Source organism: Nanorana parkeri, unplaced genomic scaffold (assembly GCF_000935625.1).
Source record: "Nanorana parkeri isolate BGI_ZX_2015 unplaced genomic scaffold, ASM93562v1 scaffold132, whole genome shotgun sequence".
Classification (NCBI taxonomy): Eukaryota; Metazoa; Chordata; class Amphibia; order Anura; family Dicroglossidae; genus Nanorana; species Nanorana parkeri.
In genome coordinates this window covers 440,947-460,392 of record NW_017306400.1, presented here as the reverse complement: position 1 = coordinate 460,392, position 19,446 = coordinate 440,947, and the positions used below count along the sequence as shown (strand labels likewise).

The following is a 19,446-nucleotide window of genomic DNA, read 5'->3' as shown; positions in this document are numbered from 1 at the left end:
TGATCGGTTCCGATCCGGCGCTGGTACTGTGCTGGTCCCCCTAGAGGCCCGAGGCCATGGTGCGCCCGCACCGCCGGTAGTTCCGCCACTGCTTATGTGGGCTGAAGGGGCAGCTGCTTTGGGCCCCACAACAATGATTGGGCCCTGGGCGACTGCCCCTTTTGCCCTGCGTTAAAGACGGCCCTGGACATTACAATCACAATACAATTCAAGACAAGATGGCTAAGAGGGCCCTGCCCCTGAGGGCTTACAATCTAAAAGGGAGGGGGAAGTGATACATGAGGAGGGAGCTGCGTGGGGATGAATTGTTTGAGAACGTGATAGTCGAGCGGTTAGGTTGAGGTGGGATAGGTTTCCCTGAAGAGATGAGTCTTTAGGGATCGCCTAAAGGCAGTCAAGGTGGGCGACAGACGGACAGGTTGGGGTAAAGAATTCCAGAGGATGGGAGAGACTCTAGAGAAGTCCTGGAGGCGAGCATGGGAGGAGTTGACAAGGGAGCTGGAAAGCAGGAGGTCTTGGTAAGATCGGAGCCGACAGGGTGATACTTTGAGACCAGGTTTGAGATATATCCGGGGGCGGAGTTGCGGATGGCTTTGTAACTGATTGTTAATATTTTGAATTTTATCCTTTGGGCAATTGGAAGCCAGTGCAGGGATTGGCAGAGGGGGGTTGCAGACACTGGGCGGTTGGTTAGGTGGATGGGTCTAGCAGTTGCATTCATGATAGACTGAAGGGGGCATAGCCTGTTTAGTGGAAGGCCAATGAGGAGGGAGTTGCAATAGTCAAGACGAGATATAACAAGGGAGTGTATGAGTAGTTTTGCGGTTTCATTGGTGAGGAAGGGGCGTATTTTGGAGATGTTACGAAGGTGAAGGCGGCAGGATTTGGATAGTGATTGGATGTGGGGAAGAAAGGTGAGGTCCGAGTCAAGGATGACACCTAGGACCTTGGCATGAGGGGAGGGCTGGATAGTTGTGTTAACGATCTCAAGGGAAAAGACGGGAGAAGGTGCACGGGCAGGAGGAAATATCAAGAGCTCAGTTTTTGAGAGATTGAGTTTTAAGAAGTGTTGCGACATCCAGACGGATACGTTGGATAGTAGATTAGTGACATGAGAGGACACTGAGGGGGTGAGTTGTGGAGTAGAAAGATAGATTTGAGTGTCATTGGCATAGAGATGATATTGGAAGCCATGTGAGGGGATCAGCTGACCCAGGAAGGAGGTGTAGATAGAGAAGCAGTCCAAAGACAGAGCCTTGTGGGACCCCTACAGAAAAAGAAAGAAGAGCGGAGGATTTAGAATTGTAGGTGACGCTAAAGGAGTAGTTGACTAAAATGTCAATATATTTTTGTTATAGTTTTATTCATAACTTAGTTTTTTATTTAGTTCTAGTCTAGTTTTAGTCACTGAAAAGGACGTCCAGCACCGGCTGATCCTTTGACTAGCTTCGGCTGCCGGAGCCCTTCGGTTCATTCGAAACGATGGGCTGGTGTACGGGCTATTTACTATAGCCCGTAAAGCTCCCGAAGCTCGACTAAGCCGAAGTGAAACCTGAAGTGGGCCGATTGGCCTGCCATTGGCCGGCCGAAAAGCCCTGCAACTGACAGCCAGTTGTGATCTCACGGCTGGCTCCGCCCAGTTGCAATGACACATCAGCATCCCCAGCATGTTCGGCCAAACCGAAGCCGGCCGAAGCAAGCCGATGTACGGCTTATTTCAGCCGAGGTATGGCTGAAATCAGCCGTACAAGCTTGAAGGGAATAGCCGAAGAGCGTTCGGCTCACTTCACTTTGGGTCGGTTGTTCACTCGGCTGCCTTCGGCAGCTTTGTGAATAACCCTCTATGATGAAAATTATTAGTTGGCCTGGCAGAACTCCTGGCGCCGGAATGCGGGTGCGCATGCGCAAGATGCACTCTGGGCGCGTGGTGTGGGCCTTGCTGGGGGAGGTTCCCAGCACACACCTCTCTGCTGCCATTGGCTCCCGGACAGAGAAGTCTCCTGGTTGCCTCGACGACCAGGGAGTGGCTTTGATTCCCCTGGCTATAAAAACCTGGTCAGAGCCCTGGCTTGTTGCTGAGTTATTCCAACTCTATGGTGTGATGACCTAGCCCCTTTGTTTGTTCCTGCTGCCGTTTCCTGAACCCTCATTCGAACTTCCTGGTTACCGACCCCTTGGCCTGTCTACTGCTTCTGAACCTTCGCTGCCTGCCTTGACCTGGACTGGACTTGACTACCTCTTTGGATTTGCCCTCTTGTACCTCGCTCTTGGATTTTTACGGTCCGCTTCCTGCCAGTGGGTTCCTCCCCCAGCTGCGAGTTCGCAGCACTGCCTGACACCACATGACATCTGACATGGCAGATGAGGTTTACAATTACAAAATATTAACGTTATGCATGCAAGATACTTTTTATGAAGTGCTCCCTGTGGAGAAAGATCTGGGGGTCCTTATAGACCACAGACTCAGCAACAGCAATTTCAAGCTGCAGCTTGCAGAGCCAGCAGTCTACTATCGTGCATTAAAAAAAGATATTACGGAGATAAAAAAAATATTGTACCACTTTACAAAGCATTACTTCAGCCTAGTCATAAGTAATCATTTCAGCTTTGGTCACCAATCCTCAGAAAAGATTTCCTTGAACTTGAGAGAATTAAAAGGAGAGCAAAGAAATTTAATAAGGGGGATTGAGGACCTGAGTTATGAAGAACGAGTACAGAAATTAAACTTGTTCTCCTCCTTACTTAAAGGAGAGTATGATCATAGGGTTTTGTCACTATCAGAACAGTAAAATGCATAATTCCCTCCATGGTTTGGGGTATCAGCTAAAAGCATAGATTACTTTAAAATTTCAGATGAGGTTCTTACAAAATATACAGGGGTATGGGAGTCTATAGCAACATGTACACACAGCATAGGTTGAAATGTAAATGTAACACATACAAATTATATATACAGTATACATATATGTTGAGAGAGAGAGAGAGAGAGAGAGAAATACTATAGGGTATACTATATAAATCAAGATCGTTGTACAGTTGAATTCATGTAGGGTTGTTATCAAAACAAATTTGTTCAAATAGTGCTTTTTTATTTTCATAGACACTACTATACACTGAATTTCACTTGAGGTATTGGATCTAAAAGTAATATATTAATGTAATATAAAATGCCATGAAATTTTATGTAAAAATGTTTTCTTTCCATAGATTTAGTGAGTATTTAAAAAACCTTTGTGACCAAGATCCCACCAGTTTAAAACCAAAAGGTCTTCAAATCCCAAGATCTGTTCAGTTACCAAAAGCCGAAGATGTTTATGATATAGTCTACGTTAAGAAGAAGTTCTCTGCTTGGTGCCTGTGGAAAGATCTTGTTACTCCAACTAAATTTGAAGACATAATCAAGGTATATCTGTTAAGTTGATGTTGAGTTCAGTAACAGCCAACTAGAAGTACTTTATTATTTAAGGGCAATTGGCTGACAGATATTCAGTTGCTTATTCTGTAAGATAGAATGATAATGCTTGCTGTTGATAATACAGTTTGCAAACCATAATTGCTCTTTGCCCTTTTTGATTATAGCTTAAGTTCTTTTGGATGAAATAACCACAACATTTGCAACATTTGCAATCAGGCACTAAAGTGTATGGTGTTGTTTGGGCAACTATAACATTCAATACTAGACTAAATAATTGGAAAGGGTTTGTAGACAAAAGAAAAATAACCTTCTCTTTGTCCCACTGCTGAAAAACAGTATATCACTGCTTTTTAAAATGTAACTAAAGAGGTTCTTTACTATCTGTAACCATATTAGTAACCATTTACTGTAACCATGTTACAGTAAATAAAGTGATCAATGGTTCATTATACTGTATGTTTTCTGTTGTTTTTAAATTTGATTTTGTCATAGACTTTCTTGGACTCAAGGTAAAACACAACCATTTGTTCTTTGATATCTTTAATTATGCTAGAGGAAAAAAAAAAGATTAGGCAATATAATGGAAAAAACAGACTAGTTAAAATGTTGAAGAGTGTGGATAAAAACATTTGAGATATTAGACTGCAATCACAATATGTGTACAGATCAATTAAAAACCATTCAGATGAGATATTGAATTTTCTAAACTTAATAGGATTCAGTCTGTAGCTGCAATATGATGTTATGTGCTTCTAATTAAATTCCCATGAATTCACAGAGCCTGACACTTCACAGTTTGTTTTACCGACCTTCAGAGCAACTTCTTTCTTCTAAATGTTTCATGGCTTCATAGTTGAGCCTCATATGAAGTGCTGATTTACTCTAGCTATAGATTTAGTATAACCTTCCGTATTTACATATTATCTATAATGATGTTTATAAAGGTATGCACTTCCTTTAATTTCTTTGATCTAAAACCTGTAAAAGAGCCACTTGTTGTCAGAGAGACTGTGTAAGTTGTCCCCATAGTGAAAACCTATTTCTAACCCATAGTCTCCTCCTAACACTTAACCAACCATAACACTTGAGGTACCTGTAAAAATTAGCCAGAAATGTCAATTCAATCCTTGACCACACCTTGAAACCCATCACCTAAAACTAAACCTGACTAACTCTTATAACCATTAATGTAAACATGTGAGCTCACCTCCCCTTGTAAGCCGGCCTCAATTCAATAGAACTGGTACCTGTTCACCTGCCCATCTGTCTGTTCGAATTGTCCTCATAATGCCATGGTGTCCCCAAAACCTTAGTTATCTATTATGCAAATATCAAATGCAACTTTGATATTTCCATAACAAATCAATATTTAACCTGTCTTGCTTGCCTTCAGTGATGCTGCCTTTTGCATTTGAAAGAACCAGGTGGTAGGGGGAGGTAGTCCACTGATGTTGAGCACTGAAGTTGTAATCAGTATATGCATGATAGGACACATGGACTTTGAGATTAGCTGAAGATAAAGCAAGCGCATAAAGGTACTTACTCTATGAGACCTGGGCCACTCTATAAGGTAAAGTGAGTCTGTAAGTTTATCTAATCTAGCTCTACCTTACCCTCTAAAACACCCTTACTGAGGATGCTTACTTTATTATTTCTACAAGTGTCATGCCCAAGCCTTTACTATCACATCTCAGCACAAAGATCCTGAAGCTGGTATGAAATTAGTTTTCTTATCAGTATGATCTATTGATAGTTACTTATGGTGTGCAGCTAAAATGCTTAGGGCCCATTCAAACATCTAGCGGTGACCTGCGTTGTACCGTCCTGGATCAATGCAGATCATCGCAAGGACAAATAGAAAACAATGGTTTCCTATGTGTTTCATTCACACTACAATGCAGTGGGTGCTGTAATGCAATAAAATTTATATTTTGCAGTGTACTGTATGACACAGCAGATCAGCAAATGGCAGTGCAGCACAGCGTGCTGCCGTGTGGGGACCTGAATGGAGTGTACACATTGTATGCACCACATAAAGTTAAAAAAAAACATAAACAGTGACAACTTGGGCAGAGTGTGATACAATGCACACTACAGAAGCTGTCAAGCTAGTGTGAAAGGGCCCTAAGTGAATCCCAAAGAAGGAAAATGAAGGTAAAGTCATCTTGATAATCTAGGAAGTTGTAAGTTTAGGTTACAAATCTGATTTTATTATTTTTCAAAATGCACCTGGTTGTTCAACGCAGCTATTGCATTTGAAAGGTTCCATAATGATGAGAATTTCTAATGAACTGACAAATTGCATTTTGATATAGCTGTAGATGAGTGATTGCTATTTTATATGTTAAAGCTGAAATACTGTATAATTGTTATGGATTGCTCCAACATCTACTCACAAACTGGAGCGAGATCCTTTAGTGGACAAGGAATAAGAAAATTGCTTCTGTTTTTTTTGTGGGGGGGTAAAACAGGGCTGTGAGATTTTTTTGTGAGCTGGAATTCTAATGCACTTTCACCTTCTCTACTTCCCACACACGCGACACACAAATTAGGATAGCTTGACACCACCTCCAGTTTGTCAGCTGACTGATTTTCTAGGCAACCATACACACAGATCACTGTTGCTGGTTAATGAAATCTGTCCCTGTGTAAGGCAATATGATAACTTCCACTCACATTAATCTGCTTACAATATGATTTGCTGTCTCCTTCTATGTCAGCCAGCTGCTCTGCTTGCTCTGCTGATCAGATAGAGTGTGATCAAGCAAATGATCAACAGATTGCATAGCTAAAGTCTGCAATGGCTAGTGGCCAGCAGGGAGGAGCATGCACATCTAAAGGGATGCTGGGATGTGTTCTTTCATAAAATGCTTGGAACAGCAAACAAATAGTTGTAAGAGGTGAGCCAGGGACAGTACAAATCAGAAGGAGAGGGGTTGATGACGCTGCAGCTTCTAATGCTTGTGTTATAGAGATAAGTGTGCAGGGTAAGGAAACTAAGGGGTCTATTCGCAAAGCTGCCCTAGGATCCAGCTGTAGCTTCGGCTGATCCTTCGGCTAGCTTCAGTTGCAGGAGCCCCTTTGGGTCAGTCGAACCGAAGGGCTGCTGTATGGGCTATTCACTATAGCCCGTACAGCACCCGATTGTGGCCGAGTGGCTCAGCCGCACAGCCACAATCTCACGGCTCATCCCACAGGTGATCTAACGGCTGGCTCTGCCCAGTTGTAATGACAGATCAGCATCCCCAAATGACCTGGGGACACTGAACTGTCATTAAACAATAACAACCGGGACCTGCTAGAAGACTCTAGCAGTTGCAGGCCAATAGGAAACAGTTGGGCAGTGCTAGCTGTCACTTCTAGCTCCGCCCAATTGTTGTTTAAAAAAAAATTCTTTAAAAATCTTTCTTTTTTAATTTAATCACATATTGAAATTATTTTTTCAACTCTCTTTTTTTTTGTAAACTATTTTCATTTATTTGCTATTCTGCTCGGTACAACGGAGGTATTCACTCACTGCCGTTCAGCCCCTATGTGAATAGGAACGAACGGGAGCGAGTGAGCTGCTGGAGCTTTGGCTCAGCTAATCCAGATGTTGGATTGGCTGAGTCGAAGTCCTTCTGCACTTCGGCTCAGCTGAACAGTGGAAAACTTCAGTGGGAACTTTCTCTGCTGTACTTTGTGTCTCCTACTCCTGCACCAAAGATTGAGCATCCAGATTTTTGTTTATGATAACTAAGTGAGAATTGCTGCTATTTCACAAATGTGCTTGAATCTGTCTAATCTGTAATTCATAACTTTGGAATCCATGTAATGGTAAATCTAGAATTATATGACTCTCTGCAGACGAAACACATCTGCATATACGTATTAAAGTTATTTAAAGAATTTGCAATTTGCCTATATGCTTGAATTTCAAATGTATTCACTCACGACTGTTTTTTAATTCAACATTATGTAGAATCCATATGGAGAAATGTGACACCATCAAATGACTTTGTATGGTACTAAGAAAGAACTGTTAATTCTTCAAGAGAAATATAAGAAACCTGCATGTAATTTAACCTACAGGGGTCTATTCACGAAGCTGCCGAAGGATCTGGCCGTAGCTTCGGCCGATCCTTCGGCTAGTTTCGGCCCCAGGACCCCTTCTGTTCAGTAGAACCGAAGGGATGCTGTACGGGATATTCACAATAGTCCGCACAGCTTCCGAACATGGTCGAGCGGCTCAGTCGAGCCGAACGCATATGCATCGGCTCGGCTGAGCCGGGCTGAAAGCCGAAGCTGGCCGAGTGGCCGGCTCTGTACCGGCCTGAAGTGAATAGCCGAACAGTGTTCGGCTCACTTCACTTCAGGTCGGTCATTCACTCGGCTGCCTACGGCAGCTTAGTGAATAGACCACATCCACCCCTCTAAAATTTCAGTTCAGCCTATTGAAGTAAAGAATAAGGGTTGAAAAAGAACACGACAGATAGGAGTCTATTTATCAATGTTTTCAATCAAGATTCACCCATTTTGACATAGGATATAATTAGAAAAAGTGACTCTTGGGTGAAAGTTGTGTGAATTTTGTTTGACAGCAATTTCTGTGTTTGACCTGTTGCTTTTCTCTTTTTGTTTTAGCCTAGTATAAAGGACAATGAAAAGGATGTGCATCTGATGGTATGTAACAGAACAATTTGATACCTTCGGTTTAACATTTTGAGACATTTTGGTGCTTCACAGTGTGAAAAAATGCCTATTTCAGTGATGTAGCAGAGGATTTTACAGAAGTATCCAAACGTTTCTAATATGTACTTTAAATTCGTAGTTGAATGTTTGCGCTATTCTGTAACTACCATAAACTCCCAGTTATCCAGCACCCGCGGGGATTGGTAGGTCCCCCGCCCACTGAGCAGAGGAACGGACCAGAGAGAGAAAATACTCTCTCAGGTCCGCTCCTCTGCTCAGTGGGTGGGTGCAAAAGCCAGCCTGCTATTGGCTATTGCAATTTGAAATAGCCAATAGCAAGCTGGCTATTGAAACCCCTCCCACTGAGCAGAGGAGTGGACCTGAGAGAGAAAGTTCTCTCACTGGTCCGTTCCTCTGCTCAGTGGGCGGGATCAATAACCAGCCTGCAATTGGTTATTGCAATTTTAAATAGCCACTAGCAGGCTGGCTATTTCTCCCCATTCTTTTACACTCTGCTGCTGACCGTGGAATCTAGCCACCGGCCGGCCGGCAGCAAGATGTAAACAAGGAATTTCATCCACCGAATCTGAAACAGCACACTGAAACCGCAGAACGAGTGGCGGCCATATCGGCCACTGGTGTGTTCTCCGCATCCGCGCCACCATTTTCGAGTAGATCTAGGTATACACCAAGATGGCGGCGCCCGCATGTTCAAGCGCCACCATCTTGGTGTATACATAGTCCTACTCCAAAATGGCGGTGCCATGTGCAGAATGTGCCAGCGGCCGATACGGCTGCTGCACGTTGAGCGTGTGACGTCACCGTTTTGTGATGTCACACGCTCCGCCTCCAAGATGGCGGTGGGCATGCGAAGAACACACTGGTGGCCAATATGGCCGCCGGTGTGTTCTGAAAATTAATGAATGTATGCCCGAATATCTTTTTTGTATATTTGGGCACATATTAAATTAATTATTACAGGTTCGGAAGAACCGCCGCATTAACTGATTTTCGTTGATTTGCAGGTTTGTCCGAATGCACATGTCTATAAATCAATTATTACCCATTTCTTGCACGCATAATGTCCTGATTGTTTATTTCTTGCCTGTCTATTGTCATTATTGAAAGTTAGTTGCCCACATATTGTAATAATCGCCAATCTGTCGCCTACTTATTGTTATGCTTGACTGGGTTTTGCCCTTGTATTGTCAAAATAGCCCACTTCTTGTCTGTGTATTGTTGCAATTGCCCTTTTGTTGCCCTCTCGCCATGATTGCTGTTTTTTGCCTGCATATTGTCAAGATTGCCCATTTGTTGTACTAACATCTGTTTATTGCCTAGTTATTGTCACAACTGCCTGTTTGTTGCCCACAAATGGTCATAATTGCTTATTTGGTGACCATGTATTGTCAGGATTGACATTTTCTTGCTTACATATTGCCAAGCCTGTGCTGTTTGTTTAGAGGAGGATATTACTATAATTTAATCCTGCGTAGGACTATTATGTCAAACCATATCATTTTCATCCCCATACTTTGCCGCTCCACCATTCACTGATTGGGTGCTGTAAAGCATCTGACGGATTATTGAGGATCACAACTGTGGAGAATGACACACATGCAGTTCTAGTACAGAATCTATCTAGTCCTGTTGCGGCATATCAGTTTGGGTTCCAGGTTTCACTCTCAGTCTCAAGGGAGAGTTTGGATCCACGAAATCATCTGCCGACTTATTTATGAGATACTACTTAGGAATGGTTATTTACATCATAATCCACCCTGGTAGTGAGTGCGCAACATGATGAGGGTGTAGGTTCGTAGAGAAACTGGTGGTACACAGGAGCAGGAACTCAATCCCCAGATGATACTCTATGGCCACATGCAATAGTGTGAACAGCAGTAAAGCTCCAGTAATGCTTATAGCACCATGTACTCCCAATTGCCCAGCATACAGCAAGTAAATAGCAATAGCTCCTGTATACATCTAGCACCATGTACTTCCAATAGCACAGCAAAAGTGAATAGCAGTAACTCCAGTAACATATATAGCACCATGTACTTCCAATAGCATAGCATACAGCAAGTGAGATAGAAAGAGCTCCAGTAACATGTATAGCACCATGTACGTCCAATTACAAGAGATATAGCATTGAACTGCCTGACACAAGGATACTTGCGGTCTCCCAATAGACTTGCACAGCACTCAGGTTGGTTCCCTGGAAGATAGGACTGGAGGCACGATTCCCTGTGACCCTGATGAGCCTACTGCTGTCCTGAGTGAGCGGACCGAACACAGGCGTTCACGGCAATAGTGGAACGTCGTGTGTAGCGGCCGGTCACTATTTATGGAGCCGGAGTTTGTGGAGGCGGGCTCTCCTGCGCGTCAAACGGCCGCCGTGTACCATCGTGGAATGCACCGTGTGGAGCGCATCTGTCTATGACGCTGCTGCAGCCCAGGGAGGACCCGAGAATGCGATCTCGTTACAGGTGCTAGGGGTAGTTTACTGGGGAAAGGGTCCATGTTACAGAGCTTACATGGGATGGTTTACCAACAGGTAGATAATTTCTATGAAGCAAATTTGAACTAAGCAGCAATGCGGGGTGCAATTGCAGGTTAACTTTTGCAAAATTTGCCTATGGCAAAATCAGAAGTTTTATCAAAATGACTATTTTGACTCATTACTAGTAAATCAACATATATTTTATGCCTTGGCAAAAAACAAAGTCCAATATTACATATGTGTAATTAAATTGTAACTGTCTAATAGAAAGAACTTAAACTGATGTACACCTGTGAATGACAGAAAAAATCAATGACTGGTGACATAATAGTTAAGAATTAAAAAATAATTTTAACAAACTCAAAGCTTAATAAAAAATAGCAATGTTTTAATGACAAAATATTGAATTCATATGGTCATATTGCAATCTTGTCTTTGTTGTTGTTTTTGCAGAAAGATTAATTTAAAATACTAGTTACAAAAATAAATCCCCTGATGAAATCAAATAGTTTTTTCACATTTACATTTTAAATGCATCAAAAGCCTTGATAATCATTCTTTGTTCAATTTTCCGTAAGAACATATTGATTGATTAAGCAAAAATTAAACTTTTTCTCTGATATTATGTCATAATCAGTCAGTGTTTGGCTGGCTGAAATTCAGTAGCAACTCAACCTGTATAATATGTGATATGCCCACATACTGGAACTCCACCATGGCCATGCTGCAGTGTCTGCACAGTATGGCACAAGGACAGGCTCGAGGGATATTGTTTTTTTCATACCACACCATTGTACCATTTTGTCACACTCAACCAGAATAATGACCTGTGATGAAGCAAAGATCAACAACATGATCCCTGTGTTGTTCCTGCTGGAGTATGCACTGTGTTGTGTAATAGACTGGGCACAGCATCAGGAGGAAGAGGTAGGCTAGAATTGGTGTCTCAGGCCCAACTTTATCCTAACTGTGTCCTTGGAGGCACCCCGGGACATAGGAAGAGCATGAGGAGGAGGGTTGTGGTGGCAGCAGAAGGATATGGGGATATGTGTAAGTTTCAACCCTTGCAAACATTGTATATGGGTGCGGAGAGTTAGTAGATAACAAAATTGTCCTCAGTGATCCCAAGGACTTGTGTTGCCTCTTGAATTTTGTGGCAACATTTGTGCTTCAGTGCTTGCAAAAGGACTTGTACCATCAAAGAGAGGGATCATTAGTGGTTAACAACCCTTTTGGTTCTGTATTATAAGGGGAAAATGCCACAGCCCATCCTGCCATAACATAAGAAGTGAGAAGTAACATTTCTGGAGTATGTGGTGTGGAGAAAGCTTTTAACATCATTTCCAGAGACTGACTGTATGTCACAATCCAGCAGGCAGTATTCTATTGGATCTCAACTGCGGAACTAACACTCTAGGTGTAAGGGTTCGGTCAGTCATGCGGAACCCCAATACACCCAGTGCGATGGGGTTCCGTTCCACATCATGTACCCGTCCTAGAGTGTTACATGGATATGACCAATGAGGGTCTCAGGTATAAGTCTAGGTATTGTGAGTATACTATCAGCCTCAAGTGGAGGCGTGTGGTGGGTTGTAGTTTTCCACTGCAGGAATCAATTAGGGAAGCGTTTCCTATCACTCCTTTCCAATTCACAATGACCCTGGTGTGGCAGAAATAATAACATGCATTCACTAACTCCCTGGGAGGTTATAATGCGGTGGATTAGCTAAGGTTATCTCCAGCAGAGCAAGGTTATGCAATCTGTAGTAATCTGCAATCAGGTATGTTCAGTTGGTATCAATGCACACAGTTCATGGCTAGCATATACATCTGATATGGTTTGAAGTGGCTACCAATAGGTGGGGGAAGATCCCCTTGTACTTGCGGTTCAGGAGTGGAGAGAGTTCAGGTGAAACAGGAGGTATTCCTGTGTAGCAATGTGAGCCGCAGCAGTTGGCAGTAGCTGAGTCCCCCCGACAGGGAGGCTGAACCCCTCACTTAAGGCTGTGGATGGTCTGTGGCTCTGTTTTCCACAGAGTCAGTCGCTCGAGGTTCCACAATGATTGAACACCGAGTGACTGACTCAGCTGTGTTTAAGAGAGTGAGGAGGCGCCACGCCCAGGGGGAGGAGCCGGCCATGTCATCACGGCACACCTGTCCGAGTCAATCCATGACACTGTATCCCTTTTCATGGACAATGTGGCTTGGAACCTCCTGTCAGTTATAGGAGGAGCAACAGTGGTTCTTTAAGCAAGACTTTCAAGTCCTTCATTAGTAGGTAGTGCCCAGGACTGTCTGCTGGCAGCAGTTATAGGTAGCACCTGCACCATATAATTAAATTTTTATGTAATAATATAATGTTATATTATCTGATATAATTATTATAATAACTATTATTATATTATATTCTGATTATATGGGGTCAAGGGTGGATGTTGATACCCTCAGAATGGATAACGCCCTTGATTATTGGGTAAGAAGGATAGACCACTGGCCAAACTTCCCTGTACGCAGTTGAAGTGCTGGGCAGCACTCCCGGAAGTGTGCTTTCAGAATGTGCACTTTTTGTGACAAAGTTCATCTCTCCCCAGACACAGTTGACCAGATCTTTGCAAAAACTACCTAATAAAGCACTTCTTTGGTGGAAATCAATAGTTTCAGGTTAGTGCAGTGTATTTAAGTCAAGGATTAAAAGGAAACAAAATGATTACACAATAAATGTATGTGATGCCAGAATATTTTGTTGCTGATGCTGTCCGCAAGAATCATATTGTTCTATAATATCACATATAGCTTAAAGGAATCTCTAAAGGATGTCGTTTCATGGATTTGTGGATTTGAGGATTTCATGGATTATTTTTAATGTTTCCCTTTTAGCCGCTTGAAAAGACCTTCTCCCCGCTGAATGGTAGGTGTCCCCCTGGCAGTGCCCGGCTATGCATGTCCTTTGTTTCAAATTCCCTTGCCTTTTAGCCTTGAAAAATAGGCAAAATTGTTGTTAAAGATTTAGCTCCCATTACTAGCACATTATGGCAATATTTTTCTATACACCACTTTACTCCCACTTCAAGCTTTCTTTTTTCAACAGTACAATTCCCTATAGATTTTAAATCTGTTGTAGCTGCTACTCCCACCAATTTATACAGGCCTGTTTGGCTGGAAAAAAAAATTGTGTGGTGCTAAAAACTAAAGCTATCTAAAAAAGCTATTTTTTCCGCCTTATAATGAATCGGATTCTGCTGATGCTGTATTTCAGCCAAACAGTAATGTAAAAGTAAAAAAAAAACTATTACACATGCTAAATGTGTAATTTCAGAATATAGTGTTGCTGACATTGTTTATCAGAATTGTACTGTTACAAATGACCAGAAATAATTTTCAAGATTCACCTGTCATAGACTTCATAGTGCCCACATGGAGGTCACCCATGACTTTTGATGGGTCCCTTTCCACACTCGGTGCTTCCACTCTTCAACACCACCTCGCCATACCACCTTGCAGGCTTTGTTCTCAGGTCTAAAAGTACTTCCTGGTTAGTACACTCCAGTTCCCGCATAGAAGCCCACACCATGTTTGTTTGCGGCTTCCTGTATTGGACCAATCACAGCGTCAATACTTTTTAGATGGGCCAGCAATGTTTAGATTCTGTAGACAACCACATTTATTTGTTTGCTGAATTTCTGAATAAAAGAGCAGGGCAAACCTGCTTGTTCATAATGATCCTTTTACTTTAGGAAGCTGCTGTTAAACACATCTACATTTCTTATGCAGGTCAAATTGCCTTATATATCTTGTGGAAGGACAGAAAAATTATATTCAAATTGTTTTTGTCAAATGTTCTTTATTTTTCATTTAGTCCATTAGTGTAACTGTGGCAACACTTTATGGGTCTGTAAATGTACCAGAGTAAATCTCTTACCAGAGGAAAATAATGAAATATTTTGCAGTGTAGCTCCGCCTTTGGCTTTTTATTAAATTGACAGCTTGGAAATATTAGCACTAATGTATTTCACAATTGCTCATTGAGCATTTATCAAAATCAAAATAAGTGAGAAACATCTGTCCCTGCTTTATTTCTCTATTTTCTTCAAAATACATATATTATTATTAGATGTGTAAAAAATTATATTATCATGGAAGCCTCTATGCACATGACATAGTATGGTATAGCTTAATCACTAAAATACATAAAAGTAAAAAAACATAATAATTTGTTTCATGTTAGCTTCGTAAATACTATTTATCGGGCCTCTAAGCCATAAAAAGCTTCAGCAAAAAATGTAATTGCGCAAAAATTAAATTTGTTAAAATAAAAAAGCAGCTCTGGGTTAATACTCACCTTCTGTCTGGCACTTACCTTACAGACTCACTGATCCATCCTTCAGCCATGTCCCTTTTCTTGGTTAAATGAAGCTCAGTGCCACTAATTTCCTATGAGCCCAGGCAATGGAATTTGGGCTGCCCTGAACTCACAAGAGATTGCTGTGAGAACTGTACTCATGTGATTACATGAGCAACATTCTTTGCAGCATTCAGGACCACCCCCTGCTGCAGGAAGTGGACGCATGATGACACATTGCTAGGTCAAAAACGTCTGCAAATATTATGTACCAAAAAACAAAAAGGCGAATGGAGGAGGGCTTGCAGAGCTCTGATACTGCCCAACCTGCAGTATCGGACCTCTGCAAGCAGATGTGAAAGTATATTATATTTTTAGTAAGTACACTTTTAGTTAATTTTAGTTATATACCTGGAAAAAATGTTTCTATAGTTTTCAAAATGTTACATACTTGTTCCATTGATTACAACATTTAATGTACTGATTTGTAAATGTTACCTTTAATAGTCATCTCTATATCAAAGAATGTGACTAGCAACACTGTTTAATTTACTCCAGCATTCACTGAAGGAGATAGGACACAGAACTGTATATTTAAGTATAACTAAAGGCTCCTGTATGGCAGTCTAAACAATTCCAAAATCCAGTTGCTATGTTATGCACAGGACTCAAAGTAATAAAATGTTCTTTATCATCACTGACTGAACAAAACTCTCATTAATTTGTGTCTCACATGCTCCCCCTCCAAGACACTGCAGTTTACAGTGTGATGGTTTCATCAACAACAGTAGTGCTGTCAATCTAGAAAGATGTGAGCAAAATGAGGTGTGGCCAGGCACTGATTGAAAAGCTACAAGCTTGTGAATTAACAGTGACAATCTGATAGCCTGCACAGCCTACATGAGAGTGGTAACTCTGTTTTGAATTTTGGAGCAATGCCAAACTATTACAGGAAGCTACATTAGGTGGATTTCACTGGCAGAATCAATAGGTATTTGTGAGACTTTGCCGGTGGACCAAGAGAAAACTGTACTTGTAGATGTACTTATAATTAAGTGCTGCAGCACATATTTTATTAACCACTTGCTGACCGGGGTGTTTATACCCCCTTCCTGACCAGGCCATTTTTAAGTGTTCAGCGCTGCAGTACTTTGACTGACATTTATTCCGTCATGTAACGCTGTACTGAAATGAATTTTATACCATTTTTTGGGGACAGATAGAGCTTTCTTTTGGTGGTATTTAATCACCACTATGGTTTTTTTTAAACTGTATAATAAAAAAGTACCGAAATTTTTGAAAAAAAAAACTGTTCTCCCTACGTTATGTTCTAAAACATTGATTATTACCCAATTTTTTGGTAAAATATAAAAGACGGGGTCACGTTGGGTAAATGGACACCAAACATGTCAAGCTTTAAAATTGCGCGCACCCGTTAAATCGCAAAAAAACTACCATACTCAAAATTTACCATAGCTGACACTTTAAATGCTTTTACCGCTCATCAGTTTAGTGTTATCAGTGATTGATGACCCTAGAATTATTGCTCTCATTCCGACATTCGCGGCGATATGTAACGTGTGCGGCGCAATGGATGTAATCTGCGTTTTCGCATGTAGGCAGGCTTGACGCATGCTTGCGTGTGCATGTGGGGGACTTTTTTTATTGCTTTGATATTTGATTTTTGATTTTTTTTGTAACAAATTTTTTTAAACCTTTTTTTTTTCCACTGAACTTTATTGCTATCACATAGGGAGCAAACAAGCTCCCTATGCGATAGCCAACTTGCAGTGACAGGTCCTATGGAGACATCAGGGATTTAAGACCCCTAATGTCACCTAGGGACCCCCAGAGAAGCTGATGAAGCAGAGACCTGCTTCACAAGCTTCTCTCCAGTTTCTGTACCGGAGACTGACACTGAATACAGGAAGTGATGTAATACACATCACTGCCTGCATTCAGAAGAGGAGAGGAGATCAAACAGAGCTCATGTACTGAGCTCCATGTGATCTCCGGCCACAGAGCTGCAGTGCTGGTCCCGAGCTCACACCGGGAACAGCAGAGCCCGGGATCGCCAGCAGCAGCGATGACGGAGGGGGGGGCGCACACCCGACCGCATATTACAAGCGATTGGGCATCTCTACAGATGCCCGAACGCTTGTATGTAAACAGCCATCGCTGGCTGTTTACATTCAAAGCCGGATTCAAGCTCGTGCGGCCCGCCTAGCGGCAGGCACGGGCGGTACGGGATAGGACGTCTAAAGACGCCCACCCGCCCTCAAGAAGCCGCTGTCCGGCCGTTTAATTAACGGCCGGATAGCAGGTAGTTAATAGGAGGTCATAGTTTGACTTTAAAGATCATTAATTAGATACAGTATAAAAAAGCAGATACTAAAATTGTGAACTAGAAACCCCTTATAAACTCTCTCTTTTCAAACGTATGTAGATATACCCAAATAATAATTAGATAAATATAATACAATGGCCAATCAATGTGAATGAAGCAACAAAAAATAAACAATGAATTAATAGTGTAAAATGTGTAAAAAAATCTGATCAACTGCTATATGTTAAACGTATTACAAAAAACACTTATATTGCTATGTGCTAGCCAGTATAGTTAAACCAGCTTAGATTGACTTAAAATTTTAAGAAGTTTATTTATCTCTGTAAAAACACCTTGAGCAGATGAGTAACCAAACCAGATAATACAGCCATTTTATGCACTGTGATGAATAAAACTACTAAAAGGTTTGTTGTTCTGTGGAATACACTGCTTCATATCATGACTGTTAGGGAGGGCCTTTCTCTTAACTTCTTAATGTAGTGGAAGAAGTATTTCTATAGGGTTTGCTAGAATACAATTATTATTTTAAACAATTAAATACAGAATGTTAAGTTCCAGTTCAATTGTGCAGTAGTTAATTTCATCAGACATGTTAATCGAAAAAATGAGCAATATTCATTGCCGAAAAGGGAAGACAGAAAAGACTCATTCAATGTATCCATACAATTTTCACAAATCTTCAACATACTTTTGTATGGCAGATCTATTAAAATAAAGAAGAATTTTGTACTGATGCTACAATGGAAGGCTCTTATACAACCTTTCCTTTAGATAAAATGCTGCATTTAAACCATAGTCATGCACACAAAAAACTGATAACCTCTGCTACATTTTATAATAAAACATATCATGATAATTTAATCAGCTATGCATTGATATTATAAAAAGCAAATTTCCCTTCCTGTGAAGAATAGATATTATTTTCTATTTAATACAGAATTCAGAAGTGTCTTTTTTCATAAAATGGCTAGAAATAGAAAACTTTAGGGGATAAAATAGTTTTATTCCATGAAGGGCACATTTGTGTCTGAAGCTTTAATACGTTTTGTACTTAAAACTGCTTGACTTGTATTTTCTGAACTCTGGATTGTATTATACACAGTGCCTTTGTATTACCCTTCACACTTTTATTTTATACTTTCTTTAATTCCAATATCTGCTGAAGGATAGTCATAGCAAGTGCAGCTATACAATAGCTATTATGTTATCACTGAAATAGTAGAAAGCCACTGATTTGAATTACATGGTTTTCTACCATTTAACATTGCTTCGCTGCTTCTGATCCCTATGGGAACTGCCCCACCAGAAGATAATATGAGACATAACTCACAACTATCCCTTTTTTGCACCAAGCTTCTTTGTACCAAATTCCCCCACAATGACCCTCTATTTGGAGAAATACATTAACTGCTGGGAGTGTGGCTTGCTGATAGCACAGGAACAGAGAGCTCTGGTCCCACAGCTAACACCCACAAGGATTCTTTTCTACACACTTATGGGGAAGAAAAAGCAACCATTTGCCACCACTAGCCTGCTTTATAGACACCTGCAGCAAGATCAGTTAATCTCAAGATCTCCATCTGTTCAGACAAAATAGTTACATAGTTACATAGTATTTGAGGTTGAATAAAGACACATGTCCATCCAGTCCAATCTATTGTGTGTGTGTGTGTGTGTAAAGATCCCCGAGTCATCTCGTTTTTAGGAGTACTTGTACCCCTGTATATTACCGTTTCTCAGGAAATCGTCCAAAAGCCTCTTGAATGATTCCGGACTATTAGCTGAAATCACTGCTTGTGGCAGTGAGTTCCAGACCCCAACCGCGCGAACTGAGAAGAATCCCCTTGCCCCTTGTGTTTGAATTTTTTTTCTACCAGTTTTAGGTGGTGTCCTCTAGTCTTTGTTACGGAATTAATCGTAAAGAGTTTGTTGCTAATGTTGCTATGACTATGGAACATTTTATACATGAAAATCATGTCCCCCCTTAATCTCCTTAGTTCCAGTGTGAACATATTTAAATTTAGTAACCGTGTCTCATAGCTCTGGTCCTCCATCCCTTTGATGAGTTTGGTCGCCCTTCGCTGGACTTTCTCCAGTTCAAGGACATCCCCTCTGTGTACCGGTGCCCAAAACTGCACCGCATACTCCAGGTGAGGCCGAACCAGTGATGTGTA

The 19,446-nt window shown here is 41.3% G+C and overlaps 1 protein-coding gene across 1 annotated transcript in view; it reads left to right on the top strand.

Moving 5' to 3' along the window:
- The window catches only part of LOC108784922 (dynein heavy chain 3, axonemal-like), an 899,093-nt gene that overhangs the window by 514,476 nt on the left and 365,171 nt on the right, over positions 1–19,446 (top strand). Inside the window, exons 40-41 of the mRNA XM_018553871.1 lie at positions 3,208–3,403; positions 8,039–8,077. Of these exons, the coding sequence (XP_018409373.1) occupies positions 3,208–3,403; positions 8,039–8,077 (235 nt within the window). The remainder of the gene's footprint in view (positions 1–3,207; positions 3,404–8,038; positions 8,078–19,446) is intronic.